The sequence below is a fragment of the Tetrao urogallus genome (genome assembly GCF_951394365.1).
Source record: "Tetrao urogallus genome assembly, chromosome: 9".
Lineage (NCBI taxonomy): Eukaryota > Metazoa > Chordata > Aves > Galliformes > Phasianidae > Tetrao > Tetrao urogallus.
The window spans coordinates 3,214,430-3,237,767 of NC_136822.1; the positions used below are offsets into that span (position 1 = coordinate 3,214,430).

A 23,338-nucleotide genomic window follows, 5' to 3' on the forward strand; every position below is an offset into this window, starting at 1 on the left:
GTTGGAAGTGCAGTTGCAACGCTCCTCTGGATTTATCCGGGGAGATCCAGTGGGTTTTGCACACTAGTGTGCGTGGAGCTGGAGTTGGGTGTTTAGTTGGCAAAGGCTTGGGGGGCATCCCACTGCCTTTGTGCTCAGCTCTTCCTTCATCCTCCCTTTGGCGTTTGTGCTATCTGCTGTAAATAGGGGTGGAGAGAAGCAGTTCTGCCCTCCTAGAGGAGGTTTCCCCCACGGATAGCCTTGAGGTTTCACAGGGCTGCCATGGTCACATGTGGGCCTGGGCCTCTTCAGGGTTGCCCAGGTGACAGCATCTATGAGGATGTGACAGCTCCATCATGCAGACGGTGATGAACAGTAATGAGACCCAGAGCACAATGTGCACTTACAGTGATTTATTTCAGCAAGGAAACCACAATCAGGGAGGATGGGTCAGTGTCATCAGCAGGAGAGGTGGTATGGAGATGAGCTTATGGGCAAATTTATCATCAGCTCACACAGCTTTAAAAATGAGCAGAGGCAGCGTTGCATAGAACAGAACCATACCATACCATGCCAGTTCCCTTGCCAAGTCCTGGTGGGATTTCAGCCCAAGTGGTGGCAGTGTCCCTGTGACACGGGCAGGGGCTGCTTCCTTCTCCCCCTGCATAGGGAAGCCCTGTGGAGACAGCACCTGCGCCTTGCCTTGGGCTGACCCCACTGCAGCATCCTCTCTGTGCCCTGGAGTTGGTATGGGACAGGCTGAGAGGTCCCCAGGGGACACCAGTTTGAGAGAATTTGGGTTTGTGTTTTCTTGCCCTCTGGTGCTGGCTTGGAAAGCTGTGTGTGGAAGCTCTGCTTTGCAGTCACACTGCTTCCTGCAGAAATGTTTGGGCCGGGAGTGATAGCCATGCAGAAGGAAAGGGGAGTGTCCCAGCAAGGGAAATGGTGGTGGTGGGGGGGGGGGGAAATACCCATCCTCAGCACGCTTTGGCCTGGCTCCCGGTGCGCAGATGGCTCTCCTCCTGCCTGCTCTGCTCCAGCCTTTTCTCAGCATGTGCTCCTGCAGGCGGCTGGGCCGGGGGCCGGAGTGTGCACAGCCGGCTGGGAGCCAAGTGCATCTCCTTCGGCCTCTTCCTCCTCATCCTTCTCTGCTCCTCAGGTCAGGAGCACATGCAGCGCAATGCCTGGCACCGGCAGCATTGCACGAGCCTTGCTTTTGAAGCCTATTTCCCTCCTGTTGGAATATATGTGGGTTTGATTGCAGTGTGCTGATGGCTCTTCAGGTTTTTTTTTCCATTTCTGTTGTGAGTCCCCCTGAGATGAATGCTCCCTCTGCCCCTGTGCTGCTCTTCCACTGTGCTCTTACAGAGAGATGAGTGCTGGCCGTGCCCCGTGGTGGTCATGGAGCTGGCACTTTCCCATAGCTTGCTATCCTGCAAGCCCCCCTAACTGCAGAGGTGTTGGGTGAGCATTTTCCCTTCCACCCAGGCCCTCTGCCCCTCCAAGAGCTGCTAATGCCCCTCCCAGCCTCACGGCACAAGGCAGTGCAGCACTGACAGTCATCTGGAAATGTTGGCTGATGTGTTGGGTTATTTACTGTGTAGAGCAGCTGTCACACACGTGTACCTAGAGACTGCTCAGAGCGATAGTAACATGTTTGGGAAAGGTTGTGGGATGGTGATGGAGTGCAGGCACTGTTTTGAGCAGATCCGAAAGATTTGATGGTGGGAAAAAAGGAAAAGCTGCAGAAATGTAGCTTTTAAGTAGGTTCTCTGCCCACCCTGGGGTGTGGTGAGCAGGAGGAAGGAGAAGCAAATACTTGGTGTAGGATTTACCCCCTCTGCTGACCTCAGGCTGGTGTTAATTTGGTGTGTCCACCAAGAAAGCTGAGGTCCTGGCTGCATCCTTGTTTTGCAGGAATTGGGATGGGTGAAGGGAGGTCGCTTGGTAGCTTGCAGTCAACAACCCACACTTGTTTGCTGTTTGAGCAGCTCACCGTGTTTGTTGCTCTCGCAGAATCCTTTGGCTTTTTGAAATAAGATCTGGTAAATAGGTGCAGAATGGGTCTGGTGTATTGGTTCAATGAAGCTCATCACAGCTGTGTCCCTGTGCTCGTGGCCATTGGGACTGTCTTCAGAGGCAAGTGCTGTGGCATTCTAGGATGCCGTGCTGGGGAATCAGCCTGCAGTCCCTTGAGTGTGGACAGCATGTCCTTTTAATTTGTGCTAACGTACGTAATGATGGGTGCTGTTAATGTCTATGACTGTTCTGTCTTTTCAGCTGTCTGGTTCTGTATTTATAGGATGCCACTTCCAAGGGAATCCCAGTTGTTCAGGAGAATGCATCCACCAGACCCATTAGGCTCCCTTGCTTCACTCCACGCTGCCTGGAGCACCAAGTTTGTCGCTTCTGGGGAGCAGAAAATACAGGCTTGTTGGGTCTGGGATCAAAGTGCTGTGATTGCTGTGTGAGGGTTCAGAAAGCACTCCATCAGCCCTGTGCAAGGAGAAGATGGAGAGGCTGCAGGCTGTGTATTCCAAGTGCTGCATCCCCGGTGCATCGTGCTTTGCCTGCAGCTACCCGCTGCTGTTAATCAGATTGCAGCAGCCCCTGTTGCTGATTTATCGTCTCAAACCAGTGAAAAGCAGCAGCTTGATCACTACCCCCTGAGAGCCCAGCAAAAGGTTTGGGCAGAGCAATCAGTGAGGTTGGGGTGGGGGAGCCCCGTGGCAATTGACTCGTCCTTGCCTCCTGCAGGATGCTGTGCTCCCACTTGGGCACGAGTGATCTGGGTGCTGGGTTGCTCTGGGGCTGTGCATGCCCCAGCCAGCTGGTCTGCACTCAGGAACCCCAGTGATGTGCGTGAAGCTGCTGCACCCAGCTCCTGGTGTGGCAAGGGGCTGGTGCCCTCTAGCTCCTGGCTGTTGGCTGTATCGTCTTGGGATGATGCTAGTGTGCATGGAGAAGGGATTTGGGCTTAGCACTGCCTTGGCACGGAGCCCTCCAGAGGCAGGGCCATGCGTTCCGTGGAGCTGTGCTGGAAGCTGGCTTGTTTCTCATGGGACATCTGCTGCAACACTCCCTCAGAGTTTCAACCTCCACCATCTGTGTGCAGAAAAATTCATCCTGCAAGCCAGCCCCTCCATGTCACTGAGCTGTATCTTGCACTGGGGGGTGCTGCTTCACACAGCCTTTGGGAGCCCCTGCCCATCCTGGGACAGCTGAGTTCCTCTTCTATGCCTTCTGGAAAAGGAAACAAGTGGCTGCCAAGCTCAACATATGGTGATTTTTGGGGCAGACTGGTAGAGTTCAGTGATGCTTGTTGGCAGCTCAGCCTCGAGAAAGCAAAGATGACAATTTAAATGCATAGTGACATTGTTCTGGAAGATGTCTTCCTGAAAGATAGCCTTGTCATTTTACAGTGTTGAATTGTTCCCCTGGTGCTAGTGGTGGAAAAGCTGAGCTCTTGGGATGCCTGGATCTATCCTGGTGCCCGCGGTATTCACCAAAGTGCTGTGTCAGCCTGTGAAGCCTCTTGGGTTGCAAAACACATCTGTGATTACCTGCAAGTACTTCTATGAGGTCTTATGGTGTGAGCTACATTCTGTTCATCTGCAGCCTGGGTGTGACTGTGGGCTGTGTGGTACTGGAAACCTGCTTCATCATCGTGGGAACATCTGAGCTGTGTATGTGTGGATCACACTGATTTGCCTGTAACATGCTGTTTTGAGGCCTCCCGTGGCCTCTGATGTCTCGTGTGAGCTCAGTGGATTAAAACTTGGTTCCCAAATTTCATAAAATAGGTTTATAATTTGGAAAACAAGGTATTGAAAGTACTATCTTCTTTCTCTTATCTTTGTTATTTGATTTGGTCCCCTTTGTCTTTTTTCGCCGTGATGTGTGCCTTTTTCTGTAATTTTCTGCCGCTTCCTTCCCTCTCTCTTATCTCTCCCTCTGCAGTTCTCTCCCTGATTCTCTCTGTTCCTCACTCCCTCTCCCTCCCCTGTGCAATCTATTTGCAGGCAGGTTGTCTCTTTGATTTACTGTATCTCTCCTCGGTGGGATTATGATGAATGGTTTGTAGGGCCGTGGCTGAGCTGGCCTGGCGCTGCATGTTTGCACGGGGTCAAACACCTTTAGAGCAGGAAAATCACGTGAAGGTACGTGGGGAACCTCGGTACTGCCAGCCCCACTGCTTCTGCCCCACTGATCCTTGGGCAGAGGGGGGCAATTGGGACGGGTGAGTGGGTGGGTGATGGAGTTCAAGGTCCAGTAGGAGCGACCCACCAGATCCCAGCAAAGAGGGGCTCTTTCCGCTCTTTCCTATTCTGCACTGAGCTGCCATGGGGCAGTTCTAACTTCTAAAGAGTTCTAAAGAGTTCTAAAGAGGGTGAAAAAGATCTCTTCTCAGGGAAAGCCTTGCTATTGAGTGGGAAATTATGCTCAAAGCACTTGTGTTGACTTGTCACCAAGTCAGTGCCTGCTTGCATTTGCAGCTGCTGGGAGATGCATGTTGGTAAGCGGGACTTGTTCATGGTGGGGAACCTTTGCATTGCCTCTTCAATTTCTGGCTTTTCCAGTCTGTGCTAAGCACTGACAGAGGACTCACTGTGCCCTGGTACTGTGAGATGGCTGTGTCTGTATGTACCCATACATTCCCAAAAACGTAGGCAGGTATTTTTTGGGGGCACTTCTAGTTGTATCAAGCAGTGTATTCCAGTGTGGCACATCCTGATACAGATAGCGCTTGCTCCTTGTAATTAGAGCACTTCATGGGGAGGAGGGCTCGATGCAGCCCATCCCAATGTGACACAGCATCTATATGTGTGTAAAACCGCTTTCCATCCCCAGGTGTTGCTTTTTGGCCACCGTAGGACTACAGGTGGTGTTGGTGCAGCAGAGGCTCTTCGTGTAGCTGCTGCTCTTGGAAAGGTTCATCACAAAGCTCTGAGGTGTCGGTGTCCCCTTCACAGCAATGGGCAGGGAAGCATCCTGCTGCCTTGTTTTTGTTGTTCAGCGCATCCTCTGCGATCTGAACTCGGTTTGTTATTCTAGGGATAATCTTTCATAATGAATCTGCGGGAGATTGATGGGGATAGCTCGTTATACACTTCCAGAGCAGTTTCGCTGTAATTCTGTAGCAGCAAAATGCACCATTAAAGGCAGAGAGCCATGGGAATGATGGGACATAATTAGTTGTTGCTGTAATATTTTTGATTGAAAGTGTGTAGATACTGCAAACGGCTCTTTCAGAAACTGGGACTCTTAAGGAATGTGAAGAGAAGCAGTGCTCCTCCAGTGGGAGAGGGCGATCCTGCTTTTCTCCTACCTGGCACTGACACAGAGACAGAAGAGTCCTGTGTTGAGATCCAGACGTGTGCAGAGCAGCTTGCACACCTGGCTTGCTCCTGCTTTGCTATTGCTTGATGGGAAGTGTGAGATACATGGCGATTTCTTGCACCCTTGGAACGTCGTGGTCAGGAGCAGGGCTGCCATGGGCATGGGGAGCAATGTAACATGGCCTGGGCGACCTTCTGGTGTAGCTTTGAGCTTCAGGTCTCTGCATGTGGGGGACAGAGGGAACTGAATTATAGCAACTCCTCCTTGTAGGACTCCTTTCCCGCTGACGTTAAGAAGCTTAATCTGAGCCGTGAGCAGATCAGGACTGGCAACAGCAGCCATGCTGTGGTCACAGAAAGGCAGAGCTGTGGCATTGTCTCCATCAGCGATAGTTGGTGCTGGTCTTTGCAGTGAAGCTTCTAGATTTATTTTCCCGTTGCTTGCTTTTGTAGTGCTACCAGCTCGGGGCAGGCCATCCCCAGTGCCAGCCTTAGGCTGATTGCACTGATGCTCCCAGAGGAAAGGGTGCAGAGAGAAAGCTGCTGCCTACTCTGGGAGCAGGGCTGCATCCCTGAGCACCCTAAGACTTGCTACAGGAAGGGGCAGCCCCAGGCATCGCCATGCTCCGCAGCCTACCTGCTCTCACCCCACGTTTCTTATTCCCCTGTTGTTTGAGTGATGCTCCTCTGAGCCCACTGTGGATGCCACCTTGGTCCCTGCCTGCTGGGGACATGCTGGTACCACTGCAGATGGACCCGATCCTCTCAGCAAGGATGTTCCTGCATGCTAATTGCTGGCATCTTTACTTGTTACGAGTGTAATTGTGAGTAGATGTTTGTTTTTGTATTGATAATTAGGGACTGAAACAGATGGTGGAGGCTTAGTTTAAAGTAATGTGTCCATTAAAGAAAATCTACTGTATACAGCGCAAGATTCTTCACTCAGAGAGAGCTCTGCTTTCCACAGCAAAGCTCAGCTTCTCCCTAACGAGGGCTTTGGCCAGACATGAAAGATCATGTCCCTGCCCACTGACACCTCTCCAAGCCCTGGTGTTTAGCTTCCTTCCAGGGCACTGCTTGGGACCGGGCAGCCCTGGAGCATCCCACTTGTGTGGGGAGCAGCTCCCTGCTTGGGGAGCAGGCAGTGTTCCAGTGGGCTTAGCGTATCAGATGGGCTGCTGCAGCTGAGCAGGGCTACTTCTGCTCTGGGTGGCTCTGACTGAGATGGAGTGGCACCAGCTGAACCTGGAGGTGCCTCCAGCCTCGGCCACATGGTGGTTGTGTGGTCAGCCTTGGGGTTTTGGTGAGGCCAAGCTTTCCCTGAGCCTCAGTGAACGGTTTGGGGTTGTTCTCATCCTTCCTTCTCCTTGTCCCAGAGAATGGCATTGTAGAGAACCACAGTGGGAAGATGTGCCATCTGGAAACATGCCTAGATCACTAAGAAAAGACAGGCAAGAGCTTTTTGGTAGGGAGGCAGCTTTTTTTTGATGCTGACAGGATGCATCTCTTCTTGGTTGTGTGTATTTCTTTCAAGTCTTCTGCTTCAGGAGCTGCTGTGTGCCGTGTCGTGCTGTTCCTTCCAGCTTTCTTCCCAAAATTCAGAGCCTGTTTGGGGGTTGCAGTGGGAGGAACTGTGTTTGAAGGGCTGTAGCAATGACTAATGAGTGCTTAACGACATGCACGGCCATACTTACGGCAGGGGGAGAAATAATATTTGCGTGGTGTGTGGTGGGGACACAAGTGGGTGCAAGTTACCGGACAGGGAGATGGGATAAGCTGTGACTGAGATGTGTTGTTTGTACCAGCACAAAGCTAGGGGATGTGCTTGCTGTGGTGCTGGGCTGCAGAGCAAAGGATGGGGCCAATTCCAGGCACGTTTCCTTCCCAGCTTTGCTTTAGACTCAGGAGTTGAGCAAATTAATCTGCATGTCTGCTTGCTGAAAACAAATAAATAAAACCTGGAGGATTTCTCCCATCTGTTTCTATATGTTGTTGCTCTCACTGTTATTGTTGTTACTCTCTTTTTTTTTTTTTTTTTTTTTTTTTTTCTTGTACAAGAGCAAGAAAAAAAGCAGGGAAATGCCAGCTGTAATACTGCAGTACAGCTTTTCAATATCTCCCACCAAACCCACCACTGAAAACCTCCCAGCACAGGATCACCACTCCAGCAGCTCCGCTGTCATTGCTAAGGCTGAAATCATCCTGCCAAATCACAGCTGCCAAGCTCCCCATGGAACCCATCTCAGTGTGGGTTCGTGTAGGTGGTGATGGCACAAAGCACAGTGTCCTCCTTCGTGTTCTTCCTCTTGTGTTTCCTCAGAGACCCTGATGGACACACGGACGGCGACGGCCGAGCTGGGCTGGACTGCCAACCCTCCGTCAGGGGTAAGTTATCCCACATCCAACCACGCAGTCCCGGAACTGATGGGATCCCTGTGCATTCCTCTCTGCCCTGCTGCCCATCCAGCACGTTCCTCCCTATCCTCCTGCTTGCTCCTCCTCTCTCCTGTACCACAAGGCTTGTAATTAGGAAACATTAGCAGGCTCAAAACAGCTTTCATACCTGGAACATCATCCGTAATTGCACTCAGCAGTGCTCTTCCTGGCTATTAATGTCACTTTTATGAAGTAATGAGGAACAAAACACCCCGAAGCACTTAAAACATCTTTTTTATATAATACGAGTCGTTGAGGGATGGAAGCATAAAATAACCTGACTCACATTCCCCTGACAGAAAAAGTGATAGACAAAGACGGGTGCAGACAGGGAGGGAGCGGTGGGTGGTAGGAATGATGGAGAGGCACTGTGGAGCCTGAGGTACAGCATTTGTTGGCTTGGCAGACTGGTTCCTTTGCTCCCAAAAACCACAGCTGGCCAGCTGTGCTGCTAGTGGTCCCGGGGTGCAGTGGTTTTATAGCTTTGCAAGCATCCAGTGTGAGATTTGGACAAACCTGAGTGATGAAAGAGCTCTGCATGCAATGAAATACCTGCGTGCATACAGCAATAGAAGTACAGGTGTGTAATTAAATGAGAGTGCTTAATACCTTACTCTCCATCCTTCTGTTGGTTTAGCACAGTGAGCATCCTTAGGCTCACCCCTAGGGAGGGGGTGGGGGCCTCTTTCCTTGGTTCTCCTGCTCACCCTGACCTCAGGGATGCTACAGCCTTAGTTGGGACATCAAGTGTCCCTTGGATGGCAGCAGTAAACTGTGTGTGCTCCTGCTCCTCTGCCTGTCAGGGCTGGATCTGCCCATCCTGCTGCCACCGGAGTGATGCCTGGGGAAGGTGGGGAGGGCTGGCAGATGTAAAAAGGGCAAAGCCTGTAACACTGTAGGGTTGGCTTGGTTCACCCACGAGTGCTGCTGCTGCCTCACCCCCAGAAATCATGCCCCGTATCAGCATGCTGCATAAAGATTGCCACGTGAATAATGCTGTTATGAGGAGACTGTAAACATGGATTAGTGAAAATGAATGGATTATGAGGTTGTAAATCTGTCTGTAGGACACTAATGCCATCATACACTATTCACAGTTTGCTGCTGTCCCTTAATTGAAATTGTAGCCTAAATTACATTAATACTCTTCTCTAAATCAAACCACGAATCTGTATTCTCTCTCTTTGCTGTGATGTGCTTTGGGAATGTTTTTTTTTTGCCAGGGGAAGCGGTCCCCTTGTGCTGGGACCTGAGGTCAGACTTGCTCATCTGCCCCCACGCTGACTTGGTCACTGACATAGGCACGGCCTCTTGTACTGCTTTCCTTCATCTCTCCAGTTGCCTAGTCTGTCTTTCTTTCCCTCGTTGCACCTTCTTGTGAGGTGCTACCATATGATCTCCAGAGGCCCCTTCCAGTCTTAGCCAGTCCTTGGTTTTGTGCCCTCCTTTCAGGACAGCCTTGCTGCATGCGGGGTGACCTCCACCTCCAGTGCCCCCATCTCCTTCTCACGACCTCTCTTTTCTCCTTTGTGCAGTGGGAAGAAGTGAGTGGCTACGACGAAAACCTGAACACCATCCGTACGTACCAGGTGTGCAACGTCTTCGAGCCAAACCAGAACAACTGGCTCCTCACCACCTTCATCAACCGGCGCGGAGCTCACCGCATCTACACCGAGATGCGCTTCACTGTGAGGGACTGCAGCAGCCTCCCCAACGTTCCTGGCTCCTGCAAGGAGACCTTCAACCTCTATTACTACGAGACAGACTCTGTCATTGCCACCAAGAAGTCGGCCTTCTGGACGGAGGCACCCTACCTCAAAGTGGACACTATTGCTGCTGACGAGAGCTTTTCCCAGGTGGACTTTGGTGGCAGGTTGATGAAGGTGAACACAGAAGTGAGAAGTTTTGGGCCCCTGACCCGCAATGGCTTTTACCTGGCTTTCCAGGACTACGGGGCTTGCATGTCTCTGCTCTCCGTCAGGGTTTTCTTCAAGAAGTGCCCAAGCGTGGTGCAGAACTTTGCTATCTTCCCTGAGACCATGACGGGGGCAGAGAGCACCTCTCTGGTGACAGCACGGGGCACCTGCATCCCCAACGCTGAGGAGGTGGATGTGCCCATCAAGCTGTACTGCAACGGGGATGGGGAGTGGATGGTACCCATAGGTCGCTGTACCTGCAAGGCTGGTTATGAGCCAGAAAACAACGTGGCTTGCAAAGGTAAGGCTGAGGTTGCTTTGCAGGGAGCTCTGTGCTTCTTGAGCTTTTGCAATGTGTTGTTTGTACCCAAATTAACTGCTGTGGGTGATGTCAACAGTGCGGGGCTCCAGAAAGTCTCGTCACAAAGCAGTTTTGTTTTAGGGGGCTGAGGCGGTGTGCAGAGTGTCATGTTGAAGGCTGTCAGGCTGCTTTCCAGGTGATGTGGGTTTTACTCTGGTGCCCCTGATCTTTGGTCACCGGTGTCCTTTTAGGGAAGTGTGAATTTTCTTCTCCTTCCAAAGTCTGAATCTGTCCTGATTGCCTTTGTCTCGTGGCTGTGATCTTCCTGCTGGGAGCGCAGCTTTGGAGCAGAGCCTGCTATGTATCCCACACACTGTTGTGACCCAATGCACAGCAAAAATGGTAGGAGTAGAGCGGAAACCCACAGCCCCAGGATGCTTGCAGTGTGCCAAGTTCAACCTGCAGCCTCTGTGCTCTCCAGCCAGTAGCAGTGCTAGCAGAACTCAGTGCAAGTGCTGTGGCTTGCAGCCTGATGAGGACACAGGCACCGACTCACTGCTGCAGTGATTTGCTGCCTTCAAAGGGCGATGCTCGCTGGCGGAGCCGCTTTCATCTCCTCCTTATTTCCCGAGCAAAGCTGCAGGAGCCAGGCAGCTGTCCCCAGCCTGAGTGCTCCTCTGCTGCTCTGCTTCTGGGTAGTAATTGGCTTTTTTCTGCTGTTTTTCTGGGTTCTCCCAGCCACGCTGCTGGTGTGCAGCTGCCAGGTTATAAATATGGAAGCGGCGCTTGCTGCTTGTCATCTCCTTTTGCAGTTCTGGTGAATATTTCCCAAGTAACGTTGGAGGATTTTTTTCTATTAGCATTACACACTGCCCTTGCCATCCCTTCTCTTGAAACGTGGTTCTGTGCCTTGCTTGGAAGCAGGGGAGCAGAGGATTTTTGTGTGAGAAGCCAATTCATTTCAGTAGTGCTTTCTGAATGGCTTCTGGAAGAGCTGAGAGTAGGAGGGGTTGGGAAATGGGTTCAAATTCAACTTCAGAATGGGTTTAAAAGCCACAGGGTCATAGGGCTGGTTTGGTAAGGGAAGGGCTTGGACCCTGACTCTAGAATGCTGGTGGCAGGGTGTTTGGAAGGCTTGGCTGGGATGCTTTTAGGATGGCCACCATAGCCTTTTTGTACAGGACTCAAGCTATGCAGAAGCTTGCTTTTTCATTTGCCTCAGTGAATCTTTGCTGGGGGATGTGGGAGAATACAACCAGCCTGGCAGCTCCTATTGTTTTTCACTCTGGGGGGGAAAAAAAAGTGCTTTCTTGTAATGTGAAGGATTCTGAAAACTGGGAAACAACCATGAGTCTGCACACTTGTGCAATGCTTTTGCATCTTGGGATCCTACAGGAGAGCCAGGGCATTGCAGCAGGGGATGAGGGGATGTCCACACCCCAGAGCATCTGTGCAGCACCCAGCTGGGTGTGCAGTACCCACTTGTGAAGAGCAGGAACTGAAGGAGAAACCTCTGCAGACTTCCAAGAGCTGATGGCCTTGGTGTGAGAGCATGCATGGAACTAAGGTTCCTTTGGATGGAAGCTTAGGATACTAGCAGGTCTAGGGGTGTAGAAATGTCTGGTGTGGGTTGGCCGGCTGCATCCTAAAGCACACCATTGGTTTCTGTGGGTGCTGCTTGGGCAGTGGCTTAGCAGTCCCACCACTTGTGACTTGTGATTGGTGGTGCTGTGAGTGCTGCCAGGCACTGATGTGGTGCTGTGTCTGCAGCAGGACTCGGTAACACTCCTGTCCCCATCTACTGCTGCAGGAGGAGTGGCAGAGGATGCGATGGTGAGTGAGACCTGTAGGTCTGAAGGTGCTGTGGTATGCTGGTGAGGAGCAGCAAACCCATAGATCAGCCAGCCCTCCCTAGAAGCCCGGTAAAACCAGTCCTAAGAGCTGCCAGTTGGCTGCATTTAGGTAATAATCTTCCCTTGAGTTGACCTTGGGTGGCAGCCCTGCCCATAGCAGGGGATTGGAACTGGATGATCTTTGAGATCCCTTCAAACCCAAAGCATTGTACAATTCCATGATTCCCAGTGGCTTGTGTGCATCTTTTGGCCAGCAAGCTCCTCCTTGACTCCATGTCCCTCAGAGACCACAAGGGAAGATCTGAGCCTGCTGCTGCCCTACTCAAGTGTCAGTGGGCAGGAACTGGCACGTAACAAGATCTGGGAGCCATCATTCAATGGGTTTCTTGTTGGGTTTGGGTGGTGGAGTGACGATGGTTAGGGATGGCAGCCCTCCCTTTGCTCTGGAGATCTGTGTCCTTCGGCATGATTGCTCGTTGCTGGGCCAGGTTTGGGATTGTGCCTCTTGTTGGGTGAACATCTCCTGTGTGCAGCTCCCAGGAGGCTGCTGACATCTGCTTGAAGCTTTCGTCAACCCGAGCAGCCAAGATGAGCTGCTTAATGAGCCCAGGGGAATTGTCGCAGAAAAATCTACGGTATTTTAAGGCTGAGAAAATGGGCTTAATTCCTCAGAGAGGAAAGGAGGGGAAGGGGGAAAAAAAAAGGGTTGAATTGTTGAGCTCTCTCGCCTCGATCTCATCCCTCCTGGCATGGGAGTGGAGGCGATGCTGTGTGGGGCTTTGGAGCGGAGCGGTTTGGTGCCACAAGGGATTCGTGAATGCTGGCTGCTGACTGCCAACTCCAAGTGCAGACAGCACAGTCTTCCTTGAAGCGTTGTGTTTTGGGGTCGGAGTGACTGGAGGGCCTGGCTGTCCCATTGAGGTGGGTTTTCTAGCTAGATGGTTCAGCTCTGTCCCCAGAGCCCAGGTAGTGCCTTTCCCTGGGCACCTCGCTTCTCCCAGCCTTTGGTTGATGCAGAACAGTGGCTGCTGCTGTGCCCCAAATGAATAATGCATCAAACATGCTAGCCTCAGCACCATTTGGTGCATATTGAACCATCCATCTCGCTTGGCCGTGCTGCATGGCTTGGGACACAATGCATCACTGTGCCACGAGGAGGTGGGAGGGAATGTGGGATCAGGGGGGTGCCTGAGAGCTTGGGTGTGAACATACGAAGTACAGTTTGTGTTTATTTCCCAAAAGAGAGTCAGCAGAGTCTTTCTCTGCTGGTGTTTCACCCTGGATCCTAAGGATGGTGAGCGACTGGGAAGCATTGTTGGTTGGGAACAGGGCGGTGCTGCCTTGGTTTGGGGGGGGGGAGTAAAGGAAATGGGCTGAAAAGGAAGCAGCTTTGTGCCAAATTTTGCATTTCTAAAAGCAGAGCAAAGAGCTGAGAGCGTAGATCTGTTGCATCTCAGGTTTTATTCTTTAATTTTACCCCCACTGCTTTGTCTCCACTGCTCCCACTCCGGCTGTGCTGGTGCCCCAGCACTGTGGCAGTGGCAGAGGGGGACATGTGTTTGTCCCATGGATGGGTGGCCATAGGGCAGAGCTCTGCCCAAAAGCCCTTTGCTCCCTTCAGATCCCTGCCCACTGCTGGGTGGGACAGGCACAGGTGCTGCCAGCTGGGAAGGGATGTCTCTCAAGCATTGGGAAAGAGAGGGGAGGGAAATAATAATAATTAAAAAAAAGCTAATTTTCCCAAAGTTATGCCTTAATGAAGACATCCATTCACAGCGGCGCTAATTTCATAAAGAAACATCCAGGAAAACCGTGTTAATTTTCACCCCCCCTCCCCTAATGAGCATGACGGAGGTGTTAATTAGGTGTCATTAGCCCAAAGGCTCTCCAGGTGTTCCCTGTCCTGTGTGGATGCCCCTTAGAGCTGGCAGGGCTGGGCCACTGTGGCTCAGGGCAGCCTGGTTGCTCTGTGCTGTGCAGGTGGGCTTTTCCTCTCCTCCAACACAACCAACTTACCCGTTCCCCCCATTTTCACAACGAAGACTTTGGAGTGTTACATTGATTTTTTTCAACTCAAAAGAGGCAGAAAAAGCTCACATTGATTATTTTTCTTTTTTTTTTTTTTTTTTTTTCTCCCAAGGATCTTTTCAAGAGCCTATTTCCAAACGGGGAATAGCCCTGCCTCCCAAGCTGGCTTTGTCACACCGTGCTCACACGTAGGCTGAGCAGCAGCGTGGCCCTGCGGGAGCTGAGATTGTTCTCAGGACAATGGCCGGGCAGTGAGGAAGAGTTGGGGTCCAGCCCGTGTCCGGCCCTGCATTGTTCCCTGCTGACGTTTGCCAGCAGCCAGCACCTGGCCCAATTTTTTTTTTTTTGTGACTCATTCCCAGGAGCTTGGAAACCTTTCTGTGACTTTTTAACCTTTTATGAAACGGTTTTCTTTTGGCTTCTTAGAGGATGCGCGACGGGGCGATGCTGCTGGTCTCCCTGGCACCAGGAGGAGGATAACAACGTGCTCTCAGCAGCTCAGCCCAGCAGTGTTAATGAGTAGTTTTCCAGCCTCTTTGGTGCTTTTTGCTTTTTCCCCCGTTCCTTCATTTCTCGTTTCTATCTGGCAGTGGAGCCAAAGTGCCATAGGAAAGCACTATTCAGCGTTGCTTTGGCAGCCTTGCTGTTAAGGGGCTGCCTGCTGCAGTCGGGACCTCTGTGCCCGTGGGGTGCATGGAGGGAGCTGAATCTGTCCCAGCTGAAAGCAGTGGCAGGTCTGTATGTCCTGGTGATGTGAATGTGGCCACGTGGCTTGAGCCTTCTGCTGTCCCCATCCCGGTGTGCCTCATCCATCACAGCATCAGCACTAATGAGGAACCACTCCACTTGTAATTAATAAGCACTTGATGTTGTCTAGATTGAGGGCTACTGCGTGGTGTGAGGGGATGGAGGAGGCAGGAGGCTCTTAATGGGCTCCCAGCAGGAGGAAAACATTTCCTACCTGCATAAGGGACTGCTTGGGGCTCTGGTAGCACTGGGGTGATGCCACTACCACAGAGCTCTCCTGGCTCCTGATCTTCCTCCTAAAGGGTTTGCTGGGGATGCTGGCTCAGCCAGAGCAGGGAATTAGGAGGGAGAAAAGGTGAGGAGTTTGTCAAGGCCTGGTTGCAATGTTAAATATTGGCATTTCTTTTGGGTGTGGAGCAGGTTTCTGCACCCCAATCTGCTTCTTGTTTCTACAACATCTTTTCCCCATTGGAGTTTTTCACTTTGGGACTGGCTTTGGCTACTTTCATCAATGCAACAAAGCCAGTGCTACTCATAATTATGTGGGGCAAGCGCTCAGCTCCCAGCCTGCAGTGTGTGCTTGGGAATCAGTGTGAACTGTGATGGTTTAAGGCAAATTGAGAAGGCTTTGTCCATCCATGGGTTCCTTCTGTGGCTGAGGACCACAATGACAACAAGGACAAGGATGCTTTTATAGCATATTTCACCCCCTTTTTTTCCCCAGGGTTTTCAGAAAGGGGGAAAATCACCCCCACTGCTCTTCTTGCAGCCTCTGTGTGCAATAAGCATGCATTGCAAAGAGGGGAAGCCATGCCCCAGGGATGGCTCCAGAGCCCTAGAAAGGTCAAAATGCAGCATCTGGACAAGTAGCTGGACCAGCCCCAGAAGGAGCATACTCAGCCTTGGGAGGCTGGGGCAGGCAGCAGGCTCAGCTAAGGGGGTTAAGGCAATCCTGCTGTAATTACAGGAGAGCAGTGCTAATTGGTAATAGTGATAATTATGGGGCACGTGTTTGCAGATTACAGGAATTTGCAGAGAAGTGCAGTGATAAAAGAAACCTGAGGATGCGTGCTTGCAGAGCGGACTTTGTTCCCATGTTGTGACAAGTGACACTTGGCTACCTTGTAATTAAAAACAAAACCCTTACACCAACCCACCAGCATGCTTGTAACAGGGGCGTGCTTGTATGAAAGCCTTCCTCCCATCCACCTCCCTCTCTCTGAGTTCAGGATGACAGTCTCTGATCTTTCCCAGCACACTTCTGCTGATCCAAGGGGGTGGATGCATGTCTGAGTACCACTGTGTACAGAGACAGCACGAGGAGAGAGATGTGCCAGCCCTCTGTGTTGGCATTCTGGGCGTCATCGTCAGCATCCTGAAGGTCACCTTCATGTCCTGTTTGGTGGCCCCGTGTGTCTGTATAAGCAAGGGGTGTGTGCTTCCATAGCGGGCCATGCATGGGATGCTGGGGACAGGGTGGCCTCCTTTGATGGGGAGAAGGAAGGGTGGTATGGGACAGCAGCGTGTCCCTCTGGGGTGCTTTGTTCCTCACCAAGCACCACTGGTGTGCCTTGGGCGGGGGGGGGGAAGGTCCCCGGAATAATCAAATTGTAAAATATTGTTTTCATTTATTCTTTTTTTTTTTTTTTTATCATCTTTTAATATCTGGTGAGACCGCACAAGCAAGAGGCCTTCATGAGTTTTGAATGACAGGTTAAAGGGCTCCAATAAAGATTAGATGGTCCACTATCTACCAAGGAAATTGCATCAAAGTGGTTACTCCTGCTTGCTCCTATTAATTTCCTCTTTGTGGCTGCTAGGAGATGCCTCATATCCTGATGCGGCAGGCAGGGGCTAAGAGGCACTTTCCATTATCTCAATCATCGCCGTGTTTATGAGACACTTAGTGTGGCTCTGTTGTGCTCTGTGAGTGACAGCAGCCTGGTGCCACCAACATGTGGGTTGGGTGGGGGTTACCCAGGCTTGGTGCTGAGCTTTTACCTCTGGGAACCAAAGTACGGATGTTCCCTGCCACAGCACTGGGTTTCATTGGGTTTTCAAATTGTGTCAGAGGAGGTTCAGGTTGGATATTAGGAAAAATCCCTTCTTAGAGCAGTGAGGCACTGCACAGCTGCACAGGGAGGCGGTGGGGTCACCATCCCTGGAGGTGTTCAGAGCTGTGGAGATGTGGCACTTAGGGATGTGGGCTGGGCTTGGACTTGGGGATCTGAGGGGGATCTTGTCCAGCCTAAACAATTCTGATTCACGGGTGTACTTTTGTGGTTGTTAAGGGTAGAGGTGCACCCGTTCATTGACACCCTGAAAGCCACCCTGGTGGTGGGGTGGGACTGGGGATCCCATTTTGCTACTGTGTCTTCAAAGCGATGCGATGGCTGATTAACGAAGCCTCCTCCCATCCGCGATTAAAGGTGATGGGAGAAGGCTGGTGGTACCCTGACACATCCAGCACAACCAGCTTCTCTCTCTTCTCTCTGCAGCCTGCCCAGCTGGGACATTCAAAGCCAGTCAGGGTGCAGGGCTGTGTGCCCCATGTCCCCCCAACAGCCGCTCCAGTGCTGAGGCCTCACCGCTCTGCGCCTGCCGCAATGGCTACTTTCGGGCTGACCTGGACCCACCGACAGCTGCCTGCACCAGTGAGTATCAGGGGAGCTCAGACCTGCTCCTGCTGTGCAGTTTGGAATAGGGAGAGGGGTTCTGTGCGGCCATGGTGCTGTCTGTGGGCTGTATGAGGTGGCAGCATGGGCCTCGAGCCTGGGTTTTGGTGAGGAGGAAGTAAGGAAGGAAGAAGAAACTGCAGCTCTTTGCAGACTGGTGGGAAAGTGAGTGCTGGCCTCAATGCCTCCAAACTGCCCCGAAAAATCAGTGCATTGAGTCAGAAGCTTTAACATGAGACCCTTAGAAAAGGCTCAGCAGAGATGCTCTCTCTCCATGTGGTTTGCAGAGCCATGAGCTGCTGGGTGTGCCAACCATCTCCTCTTCTGCTGTGGGCTTGCATCCCTTGAGCATGGGAGACCCAAAGCATGGAGCTTGGTGGTGACAGTGCTGTCCCCTCACCTTGTGGCTGCCTGGCCAGCTGGGTGCCTGTGGAGGTGCTTCAGCTGAGTTCTCATCTGCGTCCCACTTGTTACAGTCTTTAAGGTGTGTGGTTGGGACTTCCTGTGCCTTATCTGATAGAAGATCTGCTGGAGATGGGCTTTGCTCAGAATGGCCGGTGTTGGAAAGGACTTCAAGGATCATGAATCTCCAACTCCCCTGCCTCATGCAGGGCCACGCACCTCCACATTTAATACCAGACCAGGCTGCCCAGGGCCCCATCCGATCTGGTCTTCAACATCTCCAGGGATGGGGCATCCACAGCCTCTCTGGTCAGCTGTTCCAGCACCTCACCACTCTCTCTGTGAAGAACTTACCACTTGGAAACTCTTTTTTTTTTTTTTTTTTTTTGAAGGTGTTGGGATGCTTCCCACATTGACTGCACCACATTATCTTCCATGTGCAGCCAGTGGTGCTTGGTCCAGTGCTGTGCTTCAGTCTCAGTGTGTGTCAGTGCCTCTGTGCTGAGCTGGAACTGTGTTTGTTGTGGCTTGGACTGATGGAGCAGCAGTTGGCAGGCAGAACTGCATCTGAACCTGTGTCTGCATTGTACCTCATTATGTTGTTGATTTACAGGGCTGCTGTGCAAAAGGATTACAGTATTAGAAAAATAATCCATTTGCTCATTTTTATTTCTTCTCGTTGAAGCTTAATTTTCAAACGGGCTAATTTGAGGTGCCAGCTGTTCTCTGTCAAAGTTATTCTGTGTCATGGGAGCAAACCCTTCTCTGTCTTCATTTAGTGTATTAGCTGAGCATTATAGGGAAGTCCTCGTGGTAAAGCAGTGCCATGACACTCGATCTGGGCAGCTCCAGCCAGAAACTCCTCCACTGTATCTTTTCTTTTTCCAAGATCCTTTAGAGCTCAGAACTTCAGAGCTGGAGCCTGCTGCCTGTGTTGGCACTGCAGAACCGGCTGAGCATTCTTGGCTGGTGTAAAAAGGCTTTTTCTCTCTTTTTCATTTATTTATTAATGGTCAGAGCATGAGGGCATTGCCTGTTCCTTCTGATAATCAGGGGAAAGCTGTACTTAAGGACATGCAGAACTCACTTCTCCTTTTCTTGCTGCTTTCCCCTCTAATCCTATTATCAGAGCTGGTTTCTCACACTGCATTTCCAGCAGCCTTCCTCATGGTGAGGAGTGGAGCACGGCCCCATTGTAGGTGGTGGCCCTGTCCCAAGTGATGCTGTGCAGCAGCACCTCAGATCCAGCACAGCCCTGTGGGAGAGGATGCTGCACTACTGATCCTCCACAACAAGCCCATTTACTCTGCTGGAGGGAAGAGGAACTAAATGGATAGGAATCTTCTGTTGGATTCAATTTTACTTATAAGACCTTGGTTTTTTTTTTCTTGCTTTTTTAACACAATGCTTCTATTTGCTGTATCCGTGGCAACAGATCGAGGCTCCTGAAGTGCCTGCCTGGATGTTGGTGAAGGATAAGGGGCAAAGACACCCCAGCAGGGCTCTGGTGTCCCCTGAGCTCCCTGGGGCCAGTGGCTGGAGCAGGGCAAATCTCCATTGCCCTGAGTGCTTGCAGCTCATTGCCTCCATCCCAGGGAGCGATTGCTTTGCATCACTGCATTCCCTGATGCAGGAGGCTCCCTGGGACATCGGTCCTTCAGCAATCTCTCCTCCCAGATCTGCTCCTTTGTTTTTATTGCTCAGCTCTGAATTCTTCCTAATGTAGGAAAGTCCTTTCTTCTTCCTTGGAAGTGCAGTGCTCACATGCGAGGCCCACTGGCGTGAGGAATTAATTGCAGACAGCACTTGGGTTTTTGGAGAAGGGCTCATCCTAATGACACAGCTGTACATTGCATACCTCTCTGTGGTGTGGCTGGTTCCCTATCCATCCCAGCCCTGTTTTGCCCGCATATGGAATTGCTGCTGTATTTAATTCCCATCTCTGGGCTCTTCCCTGCAGAGCAGCCCCAGGCACGTGTCCATTGCTCAGCAGTGGCCGAGCTGTCAGTGTGCTGTTAACGCTGTGTCAACTGAAAGCAGGGCACGAGGAGGGCAGTGTGTGCAGTGCTGACTCAAGTCAAATAACTGTATGCATGTTGCTACATTAGCTAAACTCAGGACTCTGAGCAGTGAAGAATATGCGGCTGTGCTTTCTGTTTTGATAAAGGGATTTGAAAAGAGAGCTGTAGAATCTGTAGAGTTAGAAGGGATCTTTAACAGCCATCTAGTCCAGCTCCCCTGCAATGAACAGAGGCATCCACAGCTCGATCAGGTTGCTCAGAGCCTGGTTAAGCCTGGCCTTGAATGTCCCCATAAATGGGGCTTCCACTACGTATCTGGACAACCAGTTCCTGTGCCTCACTGTAAAAAGGCTTTTTCCTTACATCCAACCTAAATCTATCCTTTTTAAGTTTGAAACCGTTTTCCCTTGTCCCATCACAGCAGAACCTGAGCCAGGAAGGGGACAGACTTTCTATCATGTCCAGCTGCCATCCACCAGTGCCCTGAAGTCCTTTTTGGCAGGGCTGTGCTCTGTCCTTTCATCCCCAAGCTTGTATTGATAGTGGGTGTTGCCATGACCCAGGTGCAGACCTTGCACTTGGATTTGTTCAACCTCATGAGGTTCTCCTGGGCCACTGCTCAACCTGCTTGGGTTCCTCTGCACGGCGTCCCATCCTTTGGGCACGTTGACATCTCACAGCTTGGGGTTTCAAGATTGCCAAACATAAATCATCAATTTACATTTGTGAGACCATTTTCAGTTGATATAAATACACGACCTGCACATTTTCAAATGGGATATGTAGATCTGCAGCCAAATATTCAACTCAGAAGTCTAATCGTGTCTCTTTACTGGACTTTTGTGATTCCTATCTTAACAGAGAAGAATATCCTTTGCTTCACAGTCATGCCTTATTCATATCATTGCTTTTTGCCAGTATACACATTTGTGAACAACTGTTGTCAAGGATGAAGTACACAAAGAGTAAAATTTCATCCAAAATCTCCTAACACTTTGAGAACTCATTAAGAACTGCAGCCACTGCCATTGAATCAAGCTGGTGTGGTAGTTTCACAAAGACAAGGTCACATATCCCACTCGTGTCGTGGTTTCATGCATGACAGGGTGGTAAGAAGGGGGAGAAGCCCTTGCTGACCCCTTTCAGCCTCCTGTCCCCTTTTTGGGAAGAAGAAAACCAAAAACGACCCAATTAAGATAAGGAGGGATAATAAATTTACTGCACGTGGTAAAAGAATGTAAGGTAGTGGTATTAAAAGGGAGTTAGAGGTAATAAATCAAACAAAGGAAACAGAAGAGAGATGTTCTTCTCCGTCACTGTGCTATTCTGCCTCTTTAACCCAGAATTGGGAATGATGTGAGGAGTACTGGAGACTTCTGGGGGCTGTCATTTCCCAGTGTATCATCTTCTTGGAGCACAGCAAGCAGGCTCTTGTTTATCACTGGCAAAAATACATAGCTAATGGTGGTGACTGTGTTGAAAAATAGCCTTTTGTAGCTGATAATTTGCTCTATCAGTAGTGTTATTGTGCTCTTTGTATCTGTTGTCATTTCCATGGAAATAAATAGGAAGCATTACTTCTAGAGCAACTCATGTATATGCAGCTCAAAGTGATTTCTGCTCACTGAATGTGACCCATGCAAGCAAAAAGGTTGGACACCCATGCTCTGGAGTAGCCATGCCAGCTCCTGGCTTGGAATTTCTCATAGCTTTGGTCAATGGACTCTTGTCTGATATCCCACTCAATGCTGTGGCTAAATTCCTGCATTCCCAACCTGAAATACTTGACCACTTTCCATTTAGGTCTTACTTTGGTCCATCATTCCTCTGGTTTTGTGTTCTTCTTGCTAGGCAACGTTTCTTGTGATAATCTGCTTGAGATAAGCTTCTGGGGGTACCCTATAAATCCTTGAGCCATCTTAGCATTGTCTGATGGTTAAAATGGATCCAAATTCACAGCATGCTGCGGGGGTTCTTTTAGGCAAGAAACAAGTACGTGGAGAATGAAAAGATTGGGGAGCCCCAGTCTGAACCCCAAGCCCCTTCCTTGTGCTGGAGGTGTGGTCAGTTGGAGAAAGGTGGAGACTAAGATGAGGTTGGGGTTAGGTTTGGGATTGGTGGAGATGAGGATGGGAAAGTCTGCATCATCTGGAGGTGACGTCGCTCCTGAGTCAGGAGGTGGTGGATAGGTGGCAGATGGAGCTTGCGGTGTCGTCTTTAGGGCTGAAGCGCCCTGGGCTCCTGCCCTGCCCTACAGCACGCAGCATTTGGCACGAGGACCTGATTCAACCCTTCTCCTTCCCTGTAGGCGTCCCCTCCGGTCCACGCAACGTCATCTCCATCGTCAACGAGACCTCCATCATCCTGGAGTGGAACCCACCACGGGAGACGGGAGGCCGGGATGATGTCACTTACAACATTGTCTGCAAGAAGTGCCGGGCGGACCGGCGTGCCTGCTCCCGCTGTGACGACAACGTGGACTTTGTGCCGCGACAGCTTGGGCTGACAGAGACCCGTGTCTTCATCAGCAGCCTCTGGGCACACACGCCCTACACCTTTGAGATCCAGGCGGTCAACGGGGTTTCCAACAAGAGCCCCTTCCCACCCCAGCACGTCTCTGTGAACATCACCACCAACCAAGCTGGTGAGTCCCAGGGTGGCACGTGGGATCCTGGGATTGATACCTGGCTTTCATCCCTGCTAGATTGATGGGGGATAAAGTGGCCTTGCCTCTCCTCTTGGCACAGGATCCGGCTGTGTGAGGAGCGTGGCAGGCGGAGGGGTTGGGAATCCATTTGCATGGGGAAGAGACAGGGGATGGTGATTTCTGTGCTGTGCTGAGTGCATAACAGGCAACCTTTGTTAACCTGCTCCCTCAGGAACGCAGGAGACAGACACTGGCGTAAATATTTTAGTATCCCAGTTTCTGGGAATAGCAGTGCTATCAGGCTCTTGTGTTATGTTTGCACCTGGCTGTCATTTTTGTTTCCTTAGCCACGTGCAGTCAAACCCACTGCTGGCACCAAGAGCGTTGGTTCTGGGGAGGGTTTTGGGGCTGTGCTTTTGCTGCCCCTGCTACTTCATGTACCCATGCTTCCACAAACACCTCTCCCATTGCTCCACCTGTGCTTCCCTGCTGCTGTCTTCACTCATTCTGGCTCTGCAGTGGGTTTTTCCCTATTAGGACTGCCTGCACAGCATCCCCACTAGGCAGGAGCATGGGGGGCTGCGAATGCAGCAGTTAACAGCACAGCAATCAAGCTAGGTGTTTAATTTCTGAAATAGTGAGCGTCTTAAAGCAGATATGAAGAGATTAAAAAAAAAAAAAAAGAACAAGAAAAAAAAGATTAAACATGCTGAGTACACAAAGACAGTGCTGGACTATTGACATCTCCTGAGGCACAAGGCAGGTGTGCAGCTTGGTCTTATGTGCCAAGCAGGACAAGATGATTTCCCTGCCCAGTGCTTTCCTCCCACCTTTGTCCCAGGCACGGGGAGGATGATGGTGATGAGGAGGAAGGCAGAGAGGCTGGGACATGATGCTGGCCCTGTCTGGGTCTCCCTGGCACAACTGCAGCTGCATAGTGACTCGGGTGCCTTTTTGGAGGCTTTCAGTAGGAATAGGGGCAGGATTGTTCCAA

General features: G+C 51.0%; 1 protein-coding gene across 2 annotated transcripts in view; it reads left to right on the forward strand.

The window, feature by feature from the left end:
• The window catches only part of EPHB1 (EPH receptor B1), a gene marked incomplete at its 3' end in the record, with an annotated part of 42,258 nt that overhangs the window by 8,976 nt on the left and 9,944 nt on the right, over positions 1–23,338 (forward strand). Inside the window, exons 2-5 of one of the 2 annotated variants that reach the window (XM_079539595.1) lie at positions 7,639–7,703; positions 9,290–9,971; positions 17,098–17,253; positions 22,006–22,341. In XM_079539595.1, coding sequence (XP_079395721.1) covers positions 7,639–7,703; positions 9,290–9,971; positions 17,098–17,253; positions 22,006–22,341 — 1,239 coding nt within the window. Of the gene's footprint in view, positions 1–7,638; positions 7,704–9,289; positions 9,972–17,097; positions 17,254–22,005; positions 22,342–23,338 lie in introns of those variants that run through there. The other variant, XM_079539596.1, reaches the window with a different exon arrangement.